Raw genomic sequence first — 22,988 nt, 5'->3', positions numbered from 1 at the left:
TGCAGTAGGGTTTTGGGGCTGTAACAAAGATAGGTTATGTAGAAAAAAAAAAAAAGGAGTGGAGATAATTGTTTCCAATCTTTTAATTACTTTCCATAGCCTTCTTGAATTTCGTTTCCATTTTTCCCTGGTTTAGCTTTGGCCCTATTTCATAGCTAAATACTGAGAGGACATTACTCGTTCTAGCTGGATGGTGAGAAGGAATAGTGCCAGGGTATCATAACCATATTGAAGATGTCAAAGGTTCCGTATATGCATTGAACAACAGTTAGTGCAGTGATTCCCTAAGTCATACTAAGTACTGTGGAAGTATTCTTTTTGTTAAGAAGTGGGAATGGATCCTCAAAGGAGGAGCAGGGAGGACAGCCTTATGTTCCTCCTAGCTCTGCAGGCAAGTCAGCAAAGTTTTGATTATCAGTAGAATATAGGAGTTTTTATCCCCAGGATGGTGATAAATAAGTGAACCTTTTGGAACACAGATAGTTAAGACTGATGAAGATCGAGAGAGAGTGGACATTTGAGAAGCTGTCTTTCTATGGTGTCCTTCATAAACTCTTATTAGAAAGAAAGATTAGATAATGAATCATAGTGCATAAGGTTAGAGATGGCAAGGAATGTTCTTCTGAGCTGTAGATGCAACACAGCTTTTTATTTTGTAGTGTCTCTTTGAAGGTAAAAGCTCTCTTAGAAGTAAAATAATTAAGAGTTGAGGCGCTCATACTGCAATTCTGGAAAATAGGAAGGAATAAGGTCTTAGATCAAACTGAAGTGCTGACAAGTTCTGCTAGCTATGGAGTGAATTCTTACCATTGTTCCTTCCCAGCAAAGAGTATGATAAATTCAAAGTACAAGCTTTGGCCTAATATTCACTGAAAGCCATTTGAGTTAATGATGATGACTTGAGATTTCAAAAGAAAGGCTATGATGTCTGGTTCCAAAACCATCTGCCCTTGCATTCATGGAAGCCAAATATTTGTGATTTTATCCGGAAAGTTGAATCAGAGTTCTCACGTAATGGAAGGGTTGCTAAATTTCAGAACAACACTATTTTAGTGGAATTCCTTTATTAGAGAGAGGCAAGTGCGATTTTAAGATTCCCTAATGCTGTGCAGTACTCCTCTTGGCATTTTTTTTGCATTTAGCTTGGATTATTACTGTTGTAGACAATGCAAAATAAGATTGCATTGTATGCCTATATTCCAAAATTACCTACCCTGGTTCAAAGCAAACAGTGACAGTTTTTGTGCTGAAAAACAGTAACTTTGAACAGGAGTAGTCTTTCCTTGTGAAATATTGTTTAATATCTTTTCATAGTTCCTAGAGTTTGACCATATTAGCTTTTAATTAAAAGCAGGTAAGGAGAGACGAAAGACTATATATCCTGTTGTCACAGAGAGCTTTTATGGAAGATGGAAACAACTCTTTTTTGTCTCAACCTCTTTTATGAAGTTTTGTTTATTCCTTATAAAACTCCCAGACCCTCGAGAAACATGAATGATTTCCTATGTGTCTCTTTTTGTCATTTTTGTTTGTCTGTTTAAAATATATATTTTGGATTCTACACAAATTTCTCCATTTGTTATTAAAATTTGCTTGTAAGTGCACTTAGAAAATCATTGACCAACATGACCGCAAGTCTACTTTTTTAAGTTTCTTTTTTGGGAATACATCTGCTTGACTAACACATTCCTAAATACTTATGTAAACTTACCTTGTTAATCCATCCTATCTTATTGGATGTGGACCAATTTAAATCCATTTTAATCAAGAAATTGAGGTCTGGAGGGTAGTCAAGTCCTGTGAGTTTCATGGAAATTATTACTTAACTGAGAGAAACCCTTGTAAGAGAAAAGATTTTGCCTTTCTGTGAGAGGTGGTTCCATACAGGTTTTGACAGTTACCCTTGCTTTTTCTTATATGTAGTTAGCAATGTACCTTTTAGGGCTTTAGATCAGAAGCTTTTCATTCACATATAGAGGAGTTATCGGTGAAACATTAAAAAATTAGTCTTGATAAAAGGAAGTAACTCTCATGTCTGCGGTTAGAACATGGTATCTGCAGGAGTCTGCCTGAAGCCTCTGCTTCAGGGTGTGTTCATATTAAACTGTGAAATAATGAATAACATTCTGTGGGTAGTAAATCAGATCTGGTTTGTACCTTTTAAAAAAACATACATTATTGGCTGTAGTGTTGGATGTAGTTACAGAGTATGTGGAAGATTGATCTGATCAAGAATGACACTCCCCCATAAACTTAAGACATTTATCTTCTGGAGTCCTCTTTGCTACCGTATGTCTAAGAAGTAAGACAACAATGGCACTTCAACTTACAGAATGCTTATTTTGTAAGCTATGCGCTTCATACGCTTTTTCTTTTTTTCAATAAAGTATGTTTTAGAGCCATTCATGAAAGTTCCTCCCTCTAAGCTTTAAGTTTTACTTATGAAAAGCACATTACATATCAAATTGTTTGGCTTCAGAGAGAAATTCTGCATAGCAGGCAGCCCCAAGATGATGATGGAGCAGTATTATGCAGGGAAGTGTGCATGGTTTGGGGTGTTGCAAAGTTCTGAACTTTGATCCATAGACTCCAAGACATTGTACTGTGTAGCTTTAGATGTAGAATGGTAGAGTCTTTTACATCCATCTTCTTAGCTGTAAAATATAAGTGCTTTGTCTATTAATAATTATTAAATAGTTACTAAGCACCTTAGTAATTATTTAATGATAGTATTTGCTGAAAATAGTGCACGGACTAACATTTATTAAGTAGAAAAAACAATTAAGAATTAAATGTGAAACAAGGCATTTGCTCTTTGCTTTCTCCTTGTTCCTCCTCTTCCTACTTTTATCAAAAACATAGCTTTTGGAGAACTAAGAATCTTGTGTCAGGGTGCTAAGTGTTTCTTTTGATATTTTCTTTAGGCTGGCAAATAAGCAGGACAGAGAAGGAGCTCTGTCAGAAGCAGATGTAATTGAGTCCTTATCTCTGGAAAAGCTTGTCAATGAACACAAGTGTCTATGTCAAATTGTAAGTATATCTTAAGATGCTTCATTTTCTAATATATATGTAAAGCTTGCAATAAGGTAGGAGGTTGTGCTGCATAGCGTAAAACTGAAACTAAACCCCTGCAGTCCCACCAAAGATAGAGTGCATTTACCTGTTCTGCAAGCAATTCTGCAAGCAATTCTGCTGTTCACCTTAATGTTCTGCTTCTGGGTCTGTTGAAGAAATCTTTATAACGAGGATCCTCAGAGTGTACCTGCTGGTCCATTCTGAAACCATGTGAGAATAATTAGTTACTGATGTGGTTTAAAACTTGCTTCGTTGGACAGCAAGTTTAGTATCCCACCTTTTTAAAAAAGAAGCAGGAAATGGAATTTGCCTACATTGATATTCAGGAAGGATCACTGTTCAGATATGATGTTTGTCTCATTTTTGTTCATAGCTAAAGCCATCATTTGGTCTGACTCACCATCTGGCAAACAGTAAGAACTTAATCTAATTCCTAGGGTATCTCATTCCCAGCACAGTAGTCACCAAAGAACACTGTTAGAGCTAGTTGCTAATTAATATTTGTCCTAAAATAACTACATTTTAGTGGTAGTATTCACAGTCATGTTAAAAAACAAAAATCTGTACGAAAGCTACTTAGTATTGGTCAATATTTCAGATAATATATCTAAATGAGTAGTCCATGAAGTTTTCTGTAAGCCTTTGTTTTAATCAACCAGTTTGTTAGTTAACTATTTGTGGTCTTCATTTTTACAATCTTTTTCAAATTGCAATAAGAAACATTTTAAAAGATAATGAGAGTTATGCTGTTATTAACCAAAATTAGAAGGCAATTTTGCAAAACCATTCCAGCTGGTATCTGGGTTTTCAAAATTTAAAAAAGACTTTTAATTCCCTAGGGAGAGTTGCAAAATTCATAGGGTAATACATATTGCTATTATTTTCCGTAGAAAGCTGAGTTATAGCAGGGGATAGCTATGCTCATTATGTCATGACTCTCAGTGCTTTTCTTCAGTCAGTGGACTTTGCACTATGCGTATGTAGCAATCATAAAAATAAAAACTGTGAGGTCACCATTTTTTTTCCAAGAGACTTCTGTGACGAAAATATTTTCTTGCAAAGCATTATTAATATAAAAGACCTGAAAGATTCTAGTGTATTTTTCCAATATTTCAGAAGTACTTAACTTATGACATGTTCCAGTAAAATGCTGTTCCTATTCTCCATTTATATCTTGGGTGTAATCAACAAAGAAACTAGATCACATAGTCTGAGTCATTTTAGTTGAAAGCAGCCGAGAGCAGCTTCTTTACCAGGCCCATTAAAGGTAAACATGGTCTCAAGTTATTTCAATATGATGACTGATGGGGTGAATTTAAACTGGGGTGTTGGGAAACAAGATTTAAATAAAATTAGGTGAAGGCCAAAAAAACCTTATGTTTGTTCTTATGCTTTTAATTGTTTTCTTCTGGCTCTTTATATTTCCCCACAAAATATTAAAGCAAATGGAAGGAGTCATTTGTCTCACTGTTACACAGTGTCGGTGAGAATGACCTTCCTCTTTTTTTATTATGTCTGTATATTCTGAATTTCTATATTTTATAACTGAACTACAGCAACAACAATCTTGGAGCAGAGAAGAAAATTGCCCCCGTGCTGTCTATTGTTTTATCTTAGTTTTCTCAGAGAAACAAGGTATTGTTGCCTGTACATATTCTCCCTGATTAGGTTCTGCTAGAGAGTATTGTAGTGTTCCATAGTGAGCAACACCCATATTTGAACCTTAATTTAGACAAAGGAGGAATGTATTAAAATGCAAACTAGGTTTGGCACTCCGGAGAGACATAGCAGGTCAGAATTATCTTTTTCTGTTGTAAATCCTATATACCGTATCTGATTATGGTGCCATCTAAATGCTTGTCAAATGAAGAGATAACACAGAGAATTTTTTAGGCTTGACATTGTAGGGTTAGTTCTTTTTACTCTTCCTTCATTCATGAACACAAATCCTGAACACAATCAGTGTGAAATAGCATTTCTTCATGTCAAATACCTAGATGGTTCTATTTAATTATTATTCAGAGAACAGTTTAAAAGACCCATACAGTGCTCCAAAACATTCTGAAAAATGGTTCTGAAGAGATCTTGAGAGATCATCTAGTCCTTTTCCATGTTCTAAGCTAGAATCAAGCCATACCTCTTTTGTTCCAATTAAAGCTCATTATACTTGTTCTCCTGACAATGAACATTGAGAGCAAGTTATTCTTTTCCTATCTGCAGTTACGCCGTATGTTTTTGAAGGCTCTTATCATATCTCCCTGAAGCTTTTTCATCTCAAGAGAACCGCTCCTGTTCCTTCAATGTTTTCTTAACAGATGTGTTTTCATAACCCCTTTTGTCTGATTTTTCTCACTTTGCTCCTCTTGATTCCTTCCAGGCAATCCACTTCCTTCAATTATTGATCCAAGCTAAATATAGGGTTCCAAAGTAATTTAGCAATGGGTTTTACACCGATCTTCCAATGGATTTGCCTAGATCATGTTTCTCTTGCTTGCTGATGAGAATATCGTGACAAAAGTTTTACTTAATCAAGGTGTATAATATCTTGCTTCACCCCTATCCACAATACCTGTTCTGAACTAAAAAATTGAATTGGTTTGACAGTTTTTCTGACAAATTCACGCTGGATTTTTTCTATCCTCAAGGTGCTTATGAACAAGTCAAACATTTCTATGATGAACTGAAGCTGAGCTGATTCTCTTGCATCTCATTTTTTCCCATTTCACTAGATGAATATAGCATGGACTATTCATAAATCAGCAGCAAAGCAGAACATACATATTTGGGGTTGATAAATTATATTTCTATACAGATGCATAGATATGGATGTGTATAGAAACAGATGTATAAATATACACATAACAGGTGTATATGTAACAGCTGTGTGTATACGTAATAGCTGGGTATATATATGTCTAGAGATAGACATGCAAACGTATTTCTGTGCAGTATTCTAGTATTTTTGAACTGGGACTGGAAAGAATGCAGTTTGGTAGAACTGATGTGATTTGTATCTGGCAAAAAAACCCACCTAAATTTATAGAATACCTAAATGCAAATTTATTTCCCATATTTCTCACTGTTTTGTAAGCTTTACAGTTAAGAGTAATTGTTTGGCTGATTTCTTGTTTTCAGTCAAGGAATGTAATCAGAACTGCAAATAATTTTTCCGTCCTCCTTGTATTTACAGGAACCTTGCTCAGCTATCATGGGCTGTGGGAAAAAAATTGATAAATCCATAAAAAAGGGCTTATATTGGCTTTTACATATTATAGCAAAAGATTTTGATGCCTTAAATGAGCGCATCCAAAGAGACACTACAGAACAAAAAGCATATGAAGAACAAAAGAAACAAGAACGAGCTGAGCGAGTGAGGAGGATACGAGAAGAAAGGTATTCTCTCTGTAATTCCTCCTACCTCCCCTTCCTCCCTTTCTCTAAGATACTTGATTCATTCCTCTATATAGACCTTATGGGAACCAAGCTATCTAGGTTTTAAAGCTTAAAAGCCAAGAGTTTCTGTATTAAAAGTACAGACCTGAATGCTAGAGCCTTTCTTTAAGTCCTACAAGCTTTTGCCTGGTTCATCCCCTTTATTTTATTTGCTCTATGGTATCACGAATGAGAATTGCAAGGTAGTCGTGGAATAAATTTCACCTTGCTAATATAAGTTCACAGGAGGCTAACCTAAAAAATAAATCCTGTCACTTAAGATTAAGTTACCTTCACGTGTGTTCTAAAATAACTTTTATCATATTAAGTTAGACTATGTAACCCATATGTGAATACCAAAGACTAGATATGAAACTTTTTTCAACACTGTGCTTAATAAACTTTGGGAGATCCAGCAGCTGAGGCATGGAGAGACTTAAGATGATGCAGGGAGGAGAAGCAGGACGAGTGATCTATTACTTCCCTTCAAAGCCCTCTGTGGTCATCAGCAGCCCAGCATGGTTCCTATTCAAGACTTACACGAATCATTTTACTGGGACATTCTTAAAAAAATTTGCTGAGCACCCCTGTCTCCCCATCTGCCCTATATATGCAGAGATTTGCAAGGCTCAGTTACTGTGAGAAGTAACTGTGATGCTACTGTGAAGTGTCTTGGCTTCTACTTTTGCTGATTTGGTTTACTCCAGCAAGTAAATTACTTAAGCACATTGTAAACACCTGGGATTTGACACAGTCTTCATACATATTTCACAAACTTATTAAAAAAAATCATGTGCTGTTAGTCTGCCAGATGTCTCTGCATAGACAAAACCCTCTGACCATGTTGGATTGTGTTGGTTTTATGCCATGTTGAGAGGTGTAGCGAGGACTGAAGACTTTGAAACTTTGAAAGAGATTGTCTGATGATATGGACGTTTTCCGTATATTCTGTTCCCGCTCGGTGATCCTGATTGCATTTGTTATTGGTTGGGTCTGAATTGGATTAAAGGCTTAAAAGTTTTGCTGTCTTAGAGGAAAGCTACCTAGTAACTTCTGCTGGTTTTACCTGTAGCTGAGGGCTTGTCTCAGGTATAAGAGATGGCATTAACCCTCATTTTGCTGTTTTGCATCAAATCAATTTCTTACTGTAAGAAACAGATTAATCTTGATTCAAATGTAATTCTGTTTCTTTCTGTGTTTTAATAATTCCCCAGACTGCTTTTTGTTCAGACTTGCTTCCCTGAATGTTTTCTCAAAGTGCATTTCTTCCATGATATGTCTTGTTCCAAATGGAAAAACCAGAGGGAGAGGTAGTGCCAGTAAGTTTTAACGTAGCACTGGCCATTCCTTCCAAGCAGTGTGGTTTCATAGGTAGATCAGCGACCTTTTAATTCCCATCTGTGCCTCTGAATTAACGGGGTTACTTCCTCTCTCAGTACTTGCAGCTGTAAAGTAGGTGTAACAGTGACTTCCTGTGCATAAATTCCATCAGATGGATTGATGAAAAGCATTTGATGAGCATATACTTCATTAATGATATATTATTTAATACATAGTAATTTAACATTTCTTACATAGAGATCTGGTACATAAAAAATAACTAGTGCTGGTACAACAACACAACAGTATACTGAGCATTATGTGTCTTTCTGAACTTTTCGGAGTCTAGCTGAAGCGAATACGATTCCCTAACCGTTACTACATAAGCTGAACAGTCTGGCACCAGTTCTCCCTTATGTATATTAAGAAGAAACTAGAATTATGAGAAATGGAAGTGTATTAAAAAGAGAAGAATACGTTTTAGATAGTCTGGTTTCCCACCACAGAGATTTTTTTTTTTTAAATGATTGAATATTTTGAAACAATATTTATAAAAAAGTACCAGCGTGAAGATTTCAACATACTGTTGAACAATCAAGACCTTCCCAGCTACAGATGTATTCTGTCACATATCCTGCCCTCAGAAACTGCTTCTACTTCCTGAAGTGCTGACTGAACATTCAGGCACATAGCAGCATGTGTTTCTACCTCTGCCATAACACATACTTGTGCTTTATTGATGTTAGCCTGTCATTGTGATTTCTGTAGAATGTTTTTCAAAATACAGAAGCATATTGTAAAAATCAGCTGGCATAAATTCGAGAATGAGTTAGATGACCTAATAAGTTTTCTGTATTATGTAAAATTTGTGGGTTGGCTTCTTCATAATTCTTTGTTCGTACTGTCTTTCCCCTCCTTCCTCACCCCCAACCCAAAAAACCAAAACCAAAAAAAAAACCCCCAAACAAAAAACCCCACTACAACAACAACAACAACAAAGGGAAAGAGAAGAAGGAAGAAGTGCACCTGATGAGGAAGATGCTGAGCCTGGGAACTCTGAAAACCCCTTCCAGCCTATATCTGCTGTAATCTCTGAGGTATGAGAATATGTGGAAATCTGGATCGTTTTAGACCTACTACTAACCAATATCTGAGAGGTAATGAGAAAAATAGTTTATTTAAAAGAATTATTCTAAGTCTGTATGCACAGCATTACCTTTTTTTTTTTTTTTTAATGTAATCTTGGCAGTCTTGGTTCGTGTGCATTGAATCAATGTTTTCATGTTAAGAAAATCTCCTGTTATTGATTCGGGGACAAAAGTTTTGTAGGCACAGTAAAATAAAGGTATTGTAAACAGATGACTGAACACATTTCCTAATTAAACTATTGGGTATTTAGGAGTGGAAAATATTCAAGGTCTATTAGTTTCTTGTAAAGTGTTTTAGTGATGTAGTGAGTCATACAAAATCTTCCTGACTACTTCAACTAGTTAGATTTCTGATCATAACCTGTTTTCTGTAGAAAACAGACAATTAAGAAGTTTTCCTAGCTTTGAAATATGAAAAGCATATTAATATATAACGTTCCCATAACCTGTGTTTTTGAGTTCAGGTAGTTCTTATTTATTGTACCATATTTTTTAACTCAGTTGACCTGAGAACATAATCTCAAGAAACACACAAACTCTCAGAGACTTTTCCAGTAAGCAATTCAAACATTTGCTTCTCTCCAGGACAAAAGCACTCATATCCATATATCTTGTAAAGTCAGCTACATGCACAATAATATGCTTTATGATAACATACAGAGTAAGAAGAGAAGGGTCTAGCTGCGAGTATTGCAGAGACAGTGATTTAGTGATCTAGAATCTGTGAAACAACTATCGTTGAGTCTGTGTGACACAATTGGCATTTGACCAAATCAGGGTAGCACTTTCTAGATACATAAACTCTGTGCACGTGTATTTTGTTTTAACTAAAACATTAAAAAAAAAAGAAAAAGAAGACGACATTAGGAGTTTTCTAACCTTTTGCTCAGGACTGTTGGTGTTTATATAGCTAGCATTTTTTTTTTGTCATGACCAAAAAGAAAGCAAGAAAACAGGCTATAAACCTAAAGATCATTTCTTTTGCTGTTAATCTTTCTGTTTTCCCCCTTTCCTCTGGACAGGATATTGGAAATTTAATTTCTTCACGTATTTGAAAATATTTTCTATGCTAGATGTGGGACAGAATCATATTTTAGGAATATTTTCATTTTTAAAACAACCTTCCTGTCTTAATAGTCAGTTTACAGCATTGGAAGTTGTTAAATAAATTCTTATACTTCTTGTTAGAATGAAAAACAAATTGAAAAGGAAAAGAAGCGGCAAAAATTGGAGACTGAAAAGGCTACGATTGTCTTGAAATCACAAACAGAGCAGGAACAAATGGATGTCCAGCACTTACCAAGTAGCAGTAGCCAAAATACAAATGACAGTAGACTAGAAGCATGCAATTCTACAACTACCCAGCTTTTGCAGCATGACAAAGAGAGTGAGCAGCAAGCCTCAGAATGCCTTGACTCAGGTAAAACTGCTTCCTTTTAATGTGTCATTTGATGTTATTTTTCACATAGTTCTTCCCTCTGTCTCTATTATTTTGCATGATACCACACGTCAATTTAATCCATTGATAACATAAAAATGCACCATTAGGTTATTGTGTTGGAAAATCTGCTTCAAAAAAGCACGTTTGTTGGTGTGACTGATACTGTAGCTGAAACTATGTTCATTTTTATCATAATCAAATATGTGGTCCACTTTCAATCAGTACCAAGCTAAGTTGAATTTCTTTATTAAAACATAGAGTTTGCATATATTTTATACTTACAGTTTATTTTCTATAGCAAAATGTTGTGTAAGTTTTGCATTTCACATAATAATGTGTTTAAGTTTGGACTGAAAACTCTGATGCATCTCACACCGACGATTGTATTAAAAGATGATCCAAGAGATTCTCTGAATATAACTGTATGTAATGCTTTATTTCTGTTCGGTATAGATAACAGTAAGAAAAAAAATAAAAAACCAAAATTAAAAAGGGGCCACAGAGTAGAACCTATTAATGCAGAGGACACTGTTCCCAAAAATCCTACACCACCAGCAGCTCTTCCACCAGGTAAGTGTACTAACAAACAGTAATCGATGTCTCAATTTGTGGTTATTAATCCCTTAAAATATTCATTTGTGAATAATGAAACTAGAATGGTCTTCATGCAGAGATATGCTACTAAACGTTACTCTATAGGAAATCTTTGATGCAGTTTCCCACTTCATGGTATGAACTTTCAGCAGTATTGATTTGATGTATTCTGTGGGGGAAAATGTTATTTTCACAAAAAAGAGCCAGAAACTTGACTATTGACTGAGGAAAAAGTGATAAAAAAATATTAAAATTTTTAAGGGTACGACAGTTTATTTTTACAGTGTTTCATCATTATTCACCATATTTACAATATATTACATACTTCTGGCACTTTTAAATGCTTTGATTTCTCCCAAAGAGAACTGGCTTCCATACATTTCATCAGAATCAAGTGCAGTCGTGGTGTGTTTTGACTGTCTTTGTTTTCCTTTAGTTGGCTGGGGAACTCCCAAACTTAATAGACTTGGAAAACTTGAGCCTCTTGGTGAAACACATCATGCTGGTAATTGAAAATATTTTGGGTTTTGTACTTCTTTTAAAGCATTCTACATTGTTCATTCACTTCTACATTAATTTCGTTCTTCATCTTTTTTTTAATTTCCTAATGCCAATTTTCATTGACTAAAAGCTAACCATTCTGCTTAGTAGAAAGCATCTTTTTGATTTTTCAAGTCTTATTTCTTTTTTTACCAAAAAGAATAAATTCTCTTAGATTCCCTTACAAACTTTGAAGTGGCACAGCCTATCAGAAGCTGTTAATAATCTGCAGTATTCTGCACAGCAGCATGCACCTAAATATTATAATGTGCCATATAACAGAGTAACAGGACCAGAGTATTTTAAGAGTCCAAACACATACTGCATTCAAAATAAAAGTTTCAAAGTATATTTCCATTGTCCATGTGTAGACAGTCCATCATTATCTGATGCAATGGGGACAGGAGTTGGGTTACCTGAATACTGGAAGAAGCATGAGGTATGCAGCAGAGAGGATACTTCAGAAACACCTAAGCAGGACTGCAGAGAACCAACAGGGCTTATTAATTTGGGATCCGCAGTGGCTCTTCCACATCCACAGAACAAGCTGGTTCCGCACTAAGCTGCCTGTTTGTTTCTACACTGGTCTTATGATCTGGTCTGGAAGTACGAATCGCTTCGCAATACTGAATCCGAAAGGGCACCCTGTGTTTCTGTAGTTCTGTGAACCGTTGCCCGCCTCCAGGTTAATGTGCTATGTGTGAGCTGACTCCTGGTGCTGCCTCTTGATATAGTCTAAAATTTCTTCGATCCACTGCTACTGTTCCCATATGGTTTTAAAGGCATAGTCTGTAAGATTTTTGTCATTGATATGGGGGTGTTTTCATGAGAGAAGGAAAGCTGAAGACACGTGGGCACCTCTGAAATAATGCGTTATGTTATTAGCAGCTCCAAGTGAGGGACTGCAATCCCAGCTGTGACAAAAAGCCCAACATATATTTGATTGCAGAAGAAATGAGACTTCCAGATGAAAACTAGCTTATTGGTCTGCAAGGAGAGCTGTCAGTCATAAAGCTGGGGATCTGCTGCTTTACCTGAAGAGCCAGTGTCCCTGAAAGTTCACAAACTGATAGGGGAAATAAGTTTAATAACTGGAAGTGTCAAGGTGTAGTAGGCAGATTCTTGATTTCTCTCTTCAATAATGACTATTTTCTATTTTTGGAAGACTGTGGAAGACTGTTCTTCACATGCTCATATTGCATCTTTTTCTCAGTTTTAGATTATAATTTCTTCATTTTTCTTACATTTTTGTTTCGCAAATTTTGAAAAGCCAAGTGGAGTCGTCTGGAGTAATATGAGAGGAGATAACCAAGCTAAAGCAATGGGAACACTTACACAACTTGAACAAAGAGAACATTAATCGAGGAATTTGCAGAGAAAGGAGCTCAGTGAGGCTGTAGTCATCCTTGAGCTTAACCGTGACTTGAACTGATTGTACCACTATCATGTAGTACAGCACCATGTGGACATACCTGCTGAAGTTCTGAAGCAACAGAACATGGAGCTTCTCTGCCAAAGAAACAAAAAAATGCATAAAAGGGGATTAAGATCTCTAAAAACTAGATATTTATTTTCACAGTAGCATAATTGATGTGCATAAAATGTAATTTAATCATAAAACCATCTTGCTCTTTTTTTTTTTTTTTTTTTTTTTAAGGCATATAGAGAGAAGGCAGCAAGAAAGAAAAGCCAGATGAAGAGGTAGGGAGGGGAAGAAAGGGAAGGAGTGATACTCAGTTTTTATCTGTGCCTAGGGGAGGTGTTGCATTTTTGTAGCAAGAGGATGGGTGGGGCGAAGAGGAAAAAAAACTGCTTAAGCTACCTTCCCTACTCGTAGGTGTGTAAGTTAGTAACCTGGGATCTATGTTAATTTAGTCCACTTGTAAAATAAGGATAATAATGTAACAATGGTAAAGATGTTGGTAGCATAATGATCTCTTGACCAAAGGTGTAACGATTCACATCAGAGGAAACTTGGAGCGCTCAGAACTTTGCAGCTGAATTCAAGACATTGCATGCTCTTTGCTGAGATTTTTTCAGGAATTTTGAGACACTCACAAAATTCACAGATACAGAAAATCCTGAGAAAACAAGAAAACATCTATTAGGAAAGCACTATTTAGAAAAGAAAAAAAGCTCTCCAAACACATGGCCCAGCACTGTCAAACCTTTAGTTAGGTCCTGATACCAAAGAGCATCAATTACTTATTTTGCTTAAAGCAGTTGGTTTTATACACAGACCAATTGAGAGCCATGGAATTGTTTAGGTTGGAAAGGACCCTTAAGATCATCGAGTTCAATCATTAACCTAATGCTACCAAGTCCATCTTGCACTGTTCTTAGGTTGTCATCTGTCCTTGCCCATTTTCTGTCATTGAAAAACACTGTGGCATGAGTTTTTACATATTCACATATTCTGATACACCAGAAGGCTGTGCTGCTGTTCAGTGAGACCTGGACAGGCTGGAGGGCTGGACCAAGGGGAACCTAATGAAATTCAAAAAGAGCAAGTGCAAGGTCCTGCACCTGGGGAGGAACAACCCCATGCACCAGGACAGGCTGGGGGCTGACCTGCTGGAAAGCAGCTCTGCTGAGAATGACCTGGGAGTGCTGGTGGACAGCAGATTGACCATGAGCCAACATTGTGCTCTTGTGGCCAAGGCGGCCAACGGTATCCTGGGGTGCATTAAAAGGAGGGTGGCCAGCACATCGAGGGAGGTTATCCTCCCCCTCTACTCTGCCCTAGTGAGGCCACACCTGGAGTGCTGCATCCAGTTCTGGGTTCCCCTGTTCAAGAAAGACAGGGAACTACTGGAGAGAGTCCAGTGGAGAGCTACGAGGATGATCAGGGGACTGGAGCATGTCTTTTCTGACTGAGGAAAGGCTGAGACACCTGAGTTTGTTCAGTCTAGAGAAGAGAAACCAGAGGGCGGATCTTATCAATGCTTATAAATATCTAAAGGGTGGGTGGCAAGAGGATGGGTGCCCTCAGTGGTGAGGCAACTTGCACCACCGCTGCCATCAGTGGTGCTCAATGACAGGACATGGGGCAATGGGCACAAACTGGAACACAGGAAGTTCCACTTGAATATCAAGAAAAACTTCTTTCCTGTGAGGGTGCCATAGCAGGGGCACAGGCTGCCCAGGGAGGGTGTGGAGTCTCCTTCCCTGGAAATACTCAAAACCCACTTGGATGTGGTCCTGTGCCCCCTGCTCTGGGTGTCCCTGCTCAAGCAGGGGGGTTGGACAAGATGATCTCCAGAGGTCCCTTCCAACCATTCTGTGATTCTGTGATATTTTGCAGAGAACCTATTCCTGCTTGGAAACTCATTCCATTTTTCCTAAGAATAGTGGAGCCTACCTTTGATCCATTTTTAGAATGTTCCCTGCATTGCATCTTTCTGAAAACCAACTTCTTTTCTTTTTGGCTGTCCCTTCAGCACCGAGATAAATAAATGTGGGTTTTTCGTGTTGGTTTTTTTTTTCCCCAGCTTTGCCCAGAATTCACTGTAAAGGTGGTTTAAAAAACTTTTTTAGTTTCAACCTTTATAAAATAAAAAAGCATGGTTTCCTTATTGGTTTAATTAATATAAATTTCTTGAAGGCACACTTGAAGGCAAAATTTGCAGTGCAAGCTTGAAGTATTTTTTTTTTTCCTTTAGCTGGGACTTTAGCATGGCTTTCTTTCCAGTGGTTTTCTTGGATTCTCTGAAGTGCACTGTTTTCTATAGCAATACTGCATTGTGTTGAACAATTTGCTTTGACAAACTTGTTTGGTCAAGTGGATGAAAAGTCTTTGTACACAGGGCAAATGAGCACCCACCTTCACGTAGACCAGGCTGTAAAGCCTCAATTCCAGTAGGATGCCCAGTAGATGCTTTTGTCAGGACTCCAGGTAAAACTGTTAGTGTCCATAAGAGCAAGGAAAGAAAAAAGTATTTAACAGTCTGCTTTTAAAAGTTTAAGGAGCCTTGGTTATGCAGAGAGGTTGTTGTCTGGAGTACTCTGAAAGTCTATGCCCATGAGTGTATCAAGGAAACATTTGATAGCTCCTCAGTGTAAATCAAGAAACACCCTTAAGCTTCAAAGCAGATACGACTTTTTGTAGCGTTGATGTATGCTAGTCCATGGAAAAGCACGGGACAGTATGTTTTTCAGTATTCCCATTCAGTATTCTAGTACAGGTCTTTGTTAGTTAGGATAGCAGTTGTTCCTTTGTTTTGTCTTAAAATTGTTTTTTTTGAAAGTGTTACAGATACATGGTAGGCCTTGCTGCTGCAATATATAAAATTAGTTTGCGTGAGGTTGAAACAACCTCCAAAGGTCTGCTTTTTAATTCTGTGTGTTCTCAGAGACATAAATCTGTCTTAATGATTTAATGTGCAAACTGAAAAATTTAAGTGCTAGTGAGCAGGCTATTTAGTGTGTATATAATGAGTCATTTTTGTGTCATTCTTAAGAGAGAACATGTTTAGGCAGAGCTAACAGGCAGTAGAGTCAATTATATAAAAATTTAATTATACACTTATTTTCACTAAAGACTGCCATTTTTTCCAGTCATGCTAATGATTCTAGCACAACACCAGGTAATGAGTGTCTGTTTATTGTCACTGGAGGATACATTTGCAAGAATGATAAACCTCTCTCATTATGGGAGGTAAAATTGCCTGCCAGTCCTAAAGTTGTTTGCCAGACCTCAAGAAAGTGACTAATAAAAACATCCATTGTACAGGTTTTCATTTACCTCATAATCATTTGTTGCAGTTTTGTTGCTTTTCATATGCTGCTGTAACACTGAATTAGCTCTGTTAAATTCAAAGGATTTACAAAAATAATATAAAAGTATTACTTTACTGATCTAATGTAAGGATAACTAAAACTTTGATCCTGTAGACATGTACGTGTACTCGTAATTTAGCCCAACTTGCTTGCTTTTGTTAATTTTAGCTCAGGAATGCAATTTTAATACAAGTTATTGCATATGTAGAACAAGTGGAATACATTTTTCTTGGAAAATTATTATTTTATTACAGCAGAATTTTGTGCTGGCAAGCCATCAAGGCTTTGTTGGGGAGGAGGTTGTCTGTATAAACCAAATTGAGATTTGAATGCTTCAAAAAGCTGCTTTTATTTTTTCTGATTTCTACCTGTTTCCGCATACCATATTTCATTATATTATTTGCTTGTGAAATGCTTTGCATGTACCAGTCTGCATGTTTTTCTTTGCTTTTATATCAATGACAAATGTCTGAGAATACTTGCTATTCTCTTCTGGTGTACTTAACACCTTTGCCTTGAACAATTTTACTACTTTAAACTCCTTTATTGACAAAAGGAAATGTTGCACTTTCATCTAAAAATTCTTAATATAGTTCTTCTAGAAAGTTAGTATGACTTTCAAGATAGATGCCATGCATAAATGGTCCCAAAATTGTGGATCCTGCATAGCATTACTGTCACTTAAAACTTCATTGCAATGCAGACTTGACTACAGTAACGTTCAAGTTTTGATAATTCATTTTTTCAGTGTTTATTTGTATACTTTGGGTGTCTCATTTCCTATTTTTTAGGGATCTTTACAGATTACCTTTGGGCTCGATCTTGCAAATGCTGATGCATGTATAACACAATGTAATTAAACCCTGTTTTGGCCAATACACTTCCAGACATTAATTAGCGCTATGTCTGAAAGTCACTTGTAGGAATTAGCTCTAAACTTGTAGGCTACCTAGCTTTCGCTAAGAAAACAAGAATTTACCTTATTTAAACAGCCTTTAAGCAAAGGAGATGGTAAATAACAGATTAAGGTGTTTTTCTTCTCTGGCATTTCTTACACAGATTTCTATGGAAAGCCTCTGCCCCCGCTGACTATACGCCAAAGACCCAACAGTGATACCCATGATGTCATTGCTTAACTGGATCACAAATAGCATTTAAAATGCATTATAAAAAAATTATATCAGAAACGTTTTTTGCCCTGGAAGGAAAATTTTAAAGGACAGTCTATCAGCTTGTTGCAAAATAACTTGGTGACAATTAAACATGGAGTTAATTCTGTCGTACTTAGTTGATCAGACTTTGTCATTTACTTTCCACATCACCAGCTCTTCTTCAGGATTTAGCATGAAATCAAGAAAGGTCTATGTGTCCGTGGATGCTCATATGAACACGGTATTGAATATTTGTTGGGCTTACTTGTGAAAACACATATCTGTAAACCTGAAGAAAAATACCTTCAAGATCACATAGTACTGGATTGTATGTTCTCACCAAGACCTCTCTCCAGGTGCTGCACAGTGGTTGGTATTTTTGCAGCTAATAAATGGTTCTAAAGCATTTTGTAAGATTCATGTATGATAGAGTGAATATAGGAAGGTTATGCAACAAATATTGAGTATATTTTTCTAACTTTTTATAAAAGTATTTGGAAGTTTGAGTGGACGCACATATGTACTACCAATAAAATGTTACCTAGAAAGCATTAGAAAGCTGATAGTCAAATGCATACGAGTATGTTTGACTCTTACGTTTCTCTTACAGGAACAATACCTCTTATTAGGGGTTATATTACCAGATGTGTATTCCATATTTCTGGCAAGCTGAAGGGCGAGGAAGGTCAAAACAGAAGTTTAAGATGAATACATTTTATACAAAATCATGCTATTTGAATTGTCTGAAAGTTTTATTACATGTTGTTTGTTTTGTTAACTGAGTTTGGCATAGGTAAAAAATGCAGTTGGAGAAGCAGCCAAATATTGTATTGTCTATTACATCATACAAGAAGATTGCACATCGTGCAAGTTTTGCACTAATTCAGTCATCAATTCTGATGGAAAACTGAATCAACCAGTATGCACATAAGCTCCAGCACTTTTTAATCTCAATAATACTAAAATACCATCTTGAAAACAAAAGAAAATCCATATTTTTAAGGACTTATGTAATATTTCCATGTAATGTATTAATTTTACATGTAAAAAAAATCCCATACAAGTGATTCAAAACCAACAAGGGTTACAATTGGATATATTTCTATTTAAATGTTCTATATGTGCTGGTCTTCCTCTTATATTGGAGAAAACCATTGTTATATTGTGTAAAGGTATATTGTTATGCCACTTAGTTATAGCAAGTATGAAAACCCCATTCAAAGGTTTTTTGTAGAAGCAGTACTTGATGATTTTCTATTACGCTCTCAGTCTTCCATAACATGTTACGACCAGAAGATTTTAGTAGGTGTTAAAACAATGCAGTATAGTCAGCCTTTTGACATTAGAAAACTTTACCATATACCCCTTACAGCAATGAGTTACAGAAATAAACATCTACCATATTAATCAAAATGAAATTATTAACTAAGACTTTTAAAGAGTATGGTTGGGGGGTGGAATCAGTCTTAAGAGTATTACGTTTGGAATGGGTGGAGAGGAATATTCCGAGTTTGGTAGTTTAGCGTAAGGGTGAAGCAATCTGTATGTGACTGTCAGCATGAGAATACTTTTGTTGTATTCTAATAACGTAACATGGTTCAGTTTGATTATTCTCAGGATTTAGTAATTTTCACTTTAAACAAACACAATATTAAGTGGACGGGGGGGTTGCATAAAAGTTTATTTGTGCAATCTCAATTTTACTATCTTTAGCTGTGTTACCACTTATATTTTTTGGCTTAAAGGCTCTAAATTTGCAGGCTTATTTTTTTATATCTTCAGTTTCTAGAAATTTATTACCCTTTTATTTTAACACTAATCTAAAATAAATTAATAGAAGTCTTTATTAAAAATAAAGCTAAACACTGCTGTGGAAGCAAATTTGAGAAACTGAAATGGAAGATGTTGATACTTATATGTGAAATGTTTATTATGCGTGTTGTGTGTGTGAACACATGTATTGGTTTTGTTTCTGCTTTTGAAATAAATTTTACCAATATGTGACCAAAGCACTAAAAAATGTTTCACAGGTTTTTTTATTAATATGCTCTGTAATTATTTACTACAGTAGTTTTTTTCAGTAATTTATACTACCTTGACTTTTTATTTGTTCAAGATGGCATTTATGTATAGAATAAAACCAAAGCACAGCATCAACGTGTTTCCCATATTATCAGAGGTGTACAGTTTCTTGGAAGCAAGTATAGTCATAAATGTTTAATGGCTGCAAGTCTCATTTATATTGCTGAAATGTACAAAATAGAGACCTTATAGATGGAATCTTTGCCTGTTTTTACAACTGCAATGGGATCAAATTTAGAATATATTGACAGATTGGCACTAAGTTATAAATATATGTATACATATCAAGTGCTTTGATAGTGCACTTAATATTTGAGAGGTAATAAATTGCACAGTTGTAGGTTGAGAGGTAATAATTGCACAAATTAGAAGATTTTGTCAGGTTCTGATGTTTTTCAATAACATCACTTTCAAAACGTATCAGTGCATTCAGCTAAGAGTATTTGTACTAAAATACAGGAGTGGTAAGTACACAGAAATACGCTGCATAAACAGAACATTGTGCATTATCTGTGTGCAACATTTTAAATACATTTTGGACAAAATATTTTAAAGGTACGTTTAAAGGTATCTTCTAAGATAAGGAATAATAATTTTTATGAGCTGAATTAATGTAAAAGGTAACCTGTGCTTCAAAATTAGTAATTCTCATTGTCATCTTCCTTTTTAGCCAAAATCTAGAATCCACAGGACCTTACTCGGAGATTTAAAGGTTTTAATTAGAAAATAATAGCTATAATTATATTAAAGGTAGGTATATTTGATATCCATTAGGCTTAGTGTCATGTCTCTGACGTGGTGTCTCCATGTAAATAATGCGCAGTAAGAGAGGGACACTCATATTGAGGTGAGAGAAATGCACTGCGATTTTAGAGGAAGCTGCTTGATAATCTTGTGAGATTTCTGTTTCAATTCCCCGGTCCTGACGGAGAACTAGAAAGCTTTAAAAGAATTACGTGCAATCGACAGCTGATGCCAGCTTTCTAATGGCCCTCTTGTGAGCCCTGCTTACGGAGATCAAGATGGAAGCAGCAAGGCGCCCGCAGAGAGGGCCGCGCGGTGAGTGTAATGGGCAATCCTCAAGCACATCGATCACCCCGCTGTGTCTCAGTGGGGCCGCGGAGGTCCTTGTGCAACAGCCTGTGAGTCCTCATTATCTCTTACTTTCAGGGCTGTGAATTCTGTGTGAGCTTTATAAAGGCTGTGGTGATTACCCTTTCCTTGAAACCCTAAGGACCGTAACTCTATCCTCTGGAGGCCTGTCTGTCACTTAAAGATGGATTTCTCAGTTTTGCTATTTTAGTTGACTTAAAATAAGGTTGCCAGGAGTGGTCTCGTGACAATTTTCTTCTCCAGTAGAAACCAGTATATTTCCTGAAGCAGTTATTTTTGCATATAATGAGGTCACATTAGAAAAGATTGACTGACAGTAACAAAGCAAGTAGCATAGGCGCTTTTTTTTTTTTTTCTTTAAATAACATTCAAACAGTATTTTTCCCACTAAGGTATTCCAGTATTTTAGTTGAAAGCTTAGTACTGTAACTTCAGGATGCTTCCCACTAACTTTGCCATACTGTCTCTTAGCTTCCTAGCTTCTGGAATTTATTCAACTTAAAGTACTTTACTGTTTTGAACAGAACATACCCCACAGTATTTTACCAGGTGAATCCTTAAATGGAGTGAGGAACTACTAAGTGTAGTCTGAGACAAGGTTATCTTAGGACAGAAGAATCTTTTTCTTGTTTAGTTGGTTTTGTGAAGGTTTTTAGGGGTGGGGTTATTTTTTTTCTGTTTTCTCTCCCTACTGTTCACATAAACTGTACTTTCTGTGCTTGCTCCAGGAAGCTGTGGACACGTGAAACTGAACAGCAGAAGTCACAGTAGTGGCCTGTCTTTTCTGTTCGCTAGGCTTGGAGGATGTTGATGTGCTGGTGGTAGTATTTCTGAATATTGACTCGCTCTTTTTAAAGACATTTCATTCGTCCTCCACTCTCATAAATTATCGGGACGACAGGGCATACCTTTTGCCCCTTCCTTTGCTTTCCTGAATGCAACTTGTGCTTAGGAAACGCAGGTTTTAAATAAGGTAACTTAAGTTTAAAGGAAGTGTGTTAGCTTAAGAGAATTGTGGACTGAGGAGTTGGGTAGACACAATGGATTTTGCAGAAATGAGGCATAGCTTGTGGTTTTGGTTTAACAGGGCATCCAGGCATGCACATGGTCACTTACCGTGGCAAGTGTAGTTGCTTAGGTGACAGAAATCACATAGTTTTGGATTGCTTTTTGTTAAGAGGAACAGTAGCCTGCCTTTCAAAATGTACTGAAGTTAATTCCCCCAGAGTCAATCCATCTCTTCAGCAGCACACATGAGAGACACTGGTTGCAGCAGCATTTTTACTGTTTTGTTGCAGTTTGTGAGGGTGGCGTTGTTAGTGAACTAAGAAATCTTTGCTGATGTGTTGTAAATCTTACTGGTTTCAGACATATTAAGCAACACTGACAGCTCCATCCACAAGTGGAATATAGCCCTAGATTTAGGGGAAGGTAATTCATTCAGCATACTTTTTTGCTTTATTGGTACAGTAAAAATCAATTATTGTTTATATTTTCTTGTATGTTCCTGGTGTTGGCATTATTACAAATGCAGAGAGCTATACTTTTTACACCAGTTTGGTTCTGTATCTGTCAGTACAACGCATTTATCAAAAAAGCCTTTCTGATTTCCTTTCATATTTGATATGTAGGAGGTCTCCATTTTCTCTACTGGCTCTTTGTCAGGATCCTGACTGAAACATTTTTAAATAAGCTTTCAGGTTTGATGGTAATTTGTATGAGGTTTGCATAAGTGTCCTTAGTCTTCATTAGTCAGTGCCTGAAACTCAAATATTTATCTACATGATAGTACTCCTGCCTTTACCTTTGCACCCCTTTCCAGCCTGGATTTCAGGGGCTGGTTTCAGTGCGCAGAAGCTGCGTGGGCGGCCATTAATTAAAACTACCATCAAACAAACTTGCTGTTTTCACAGGGGTTGCTCTTACTGAAGGAGTGGGCAAATGCAGATGGGCAAATGAGCTTTTGAAAGAGAGGGGGCATGTGGTGACTTTGTTTTGCTAGGCTGCATCGACTGCAGCAAGAGGTGGCCAACAAAGCGAGATGCCCTTTCTCGTAGGAGGAGTTCACAGGTCTCCCTGGCTCCGTTCCGATGAAGCAGGCAGAAAATGAACTGCCTGAGCATTTCATAGCCTCCAATTTTAGTGCTGCTAAACCAGTTACAGATGGCAAACTGGGGTCTGGTGGTTCTCCTGGTTACTGTTCCCAGAGAATGGGTTATTAGAAAATATGCATGAGTAATTACAAAGTTTCTATCCATATTCCTTTGCAGTAGCAGCAGATTAAGCCAGAGCTGGACTGTGGTCTGGTTTAGA

The 22,988-nt window shown here is 36.7% G+C and overlaps 1 protein-coding gene across 6 annotated transcripts in view; it reads left to right on the top strand.

Moving 5' to 3' along the window:
• ARL13B (ARF like GTPase 13B) overlaps positions 1-19,646 on the top strand; it is a 53,222-nt gene extending 33,576 nt beyond the window's left edge. For 3 of the 6 annotated variants that reach the window (XM_075103430.1, XM_075103439.1, XM_075103466.1), the window contains exons 5-11: positions 2,925-3,030; positions 6,266-6,468; positions 8,828-8,924; positions 10,164-10,395; positions 10,870-10,986; positions 11,447-11,515; positions 17,389-19,646. In XM_075103430.1, the coding sequence (XP_074959531.1) occupies positions 2,925-3,030; positions 6,266-6,468; positions 8,828-8,924; positions 10,164-10,395; positions 10,870-10,986; positions 11,447-11,515; positions 17,389-17,465 (901 nt within the window). In that variant the 3' untranslated portion in view covers positions 17,466-19,646. Of the gene's footprint in view, positions 1-2,924; positions 3,031-6,265; positions 6,469-8,827; positions 8,925-10,163; positions 10,396-10,869; positions 10,987-11,446; positions 11,516-13,207; positions 13,252-17,388 lie in introns of all 6 variants that reach the window. The other 3 variants (XM_075103445.1, XM_075103475.1, XM_075103456.1) reach the window with 3 other exon arrangements.
• Positions 19,647-22,988: the final 3,342 nt, after the last annotated feature.

This window comes from Phalacrocorax aristotelis, chromosome 1, assembly GCF_949628215.1.
Source record: "Phalacrocorax aristotelis chromosome 1, bGulAri2.1, whole genome shotgun sequence".
Lineage (NCBI taxonomy): Eukaryota > Metazoa > Chordata > Aves > Suliformes > Phalacrocoracidae > Phalacrocorax > Phalacrocorax aristotelis.
The sequence above is the reverse complement of the archived record's forward strand: the minus strand, read 5'-3'. Positions and strand labels throughout refer to the sequence as shown.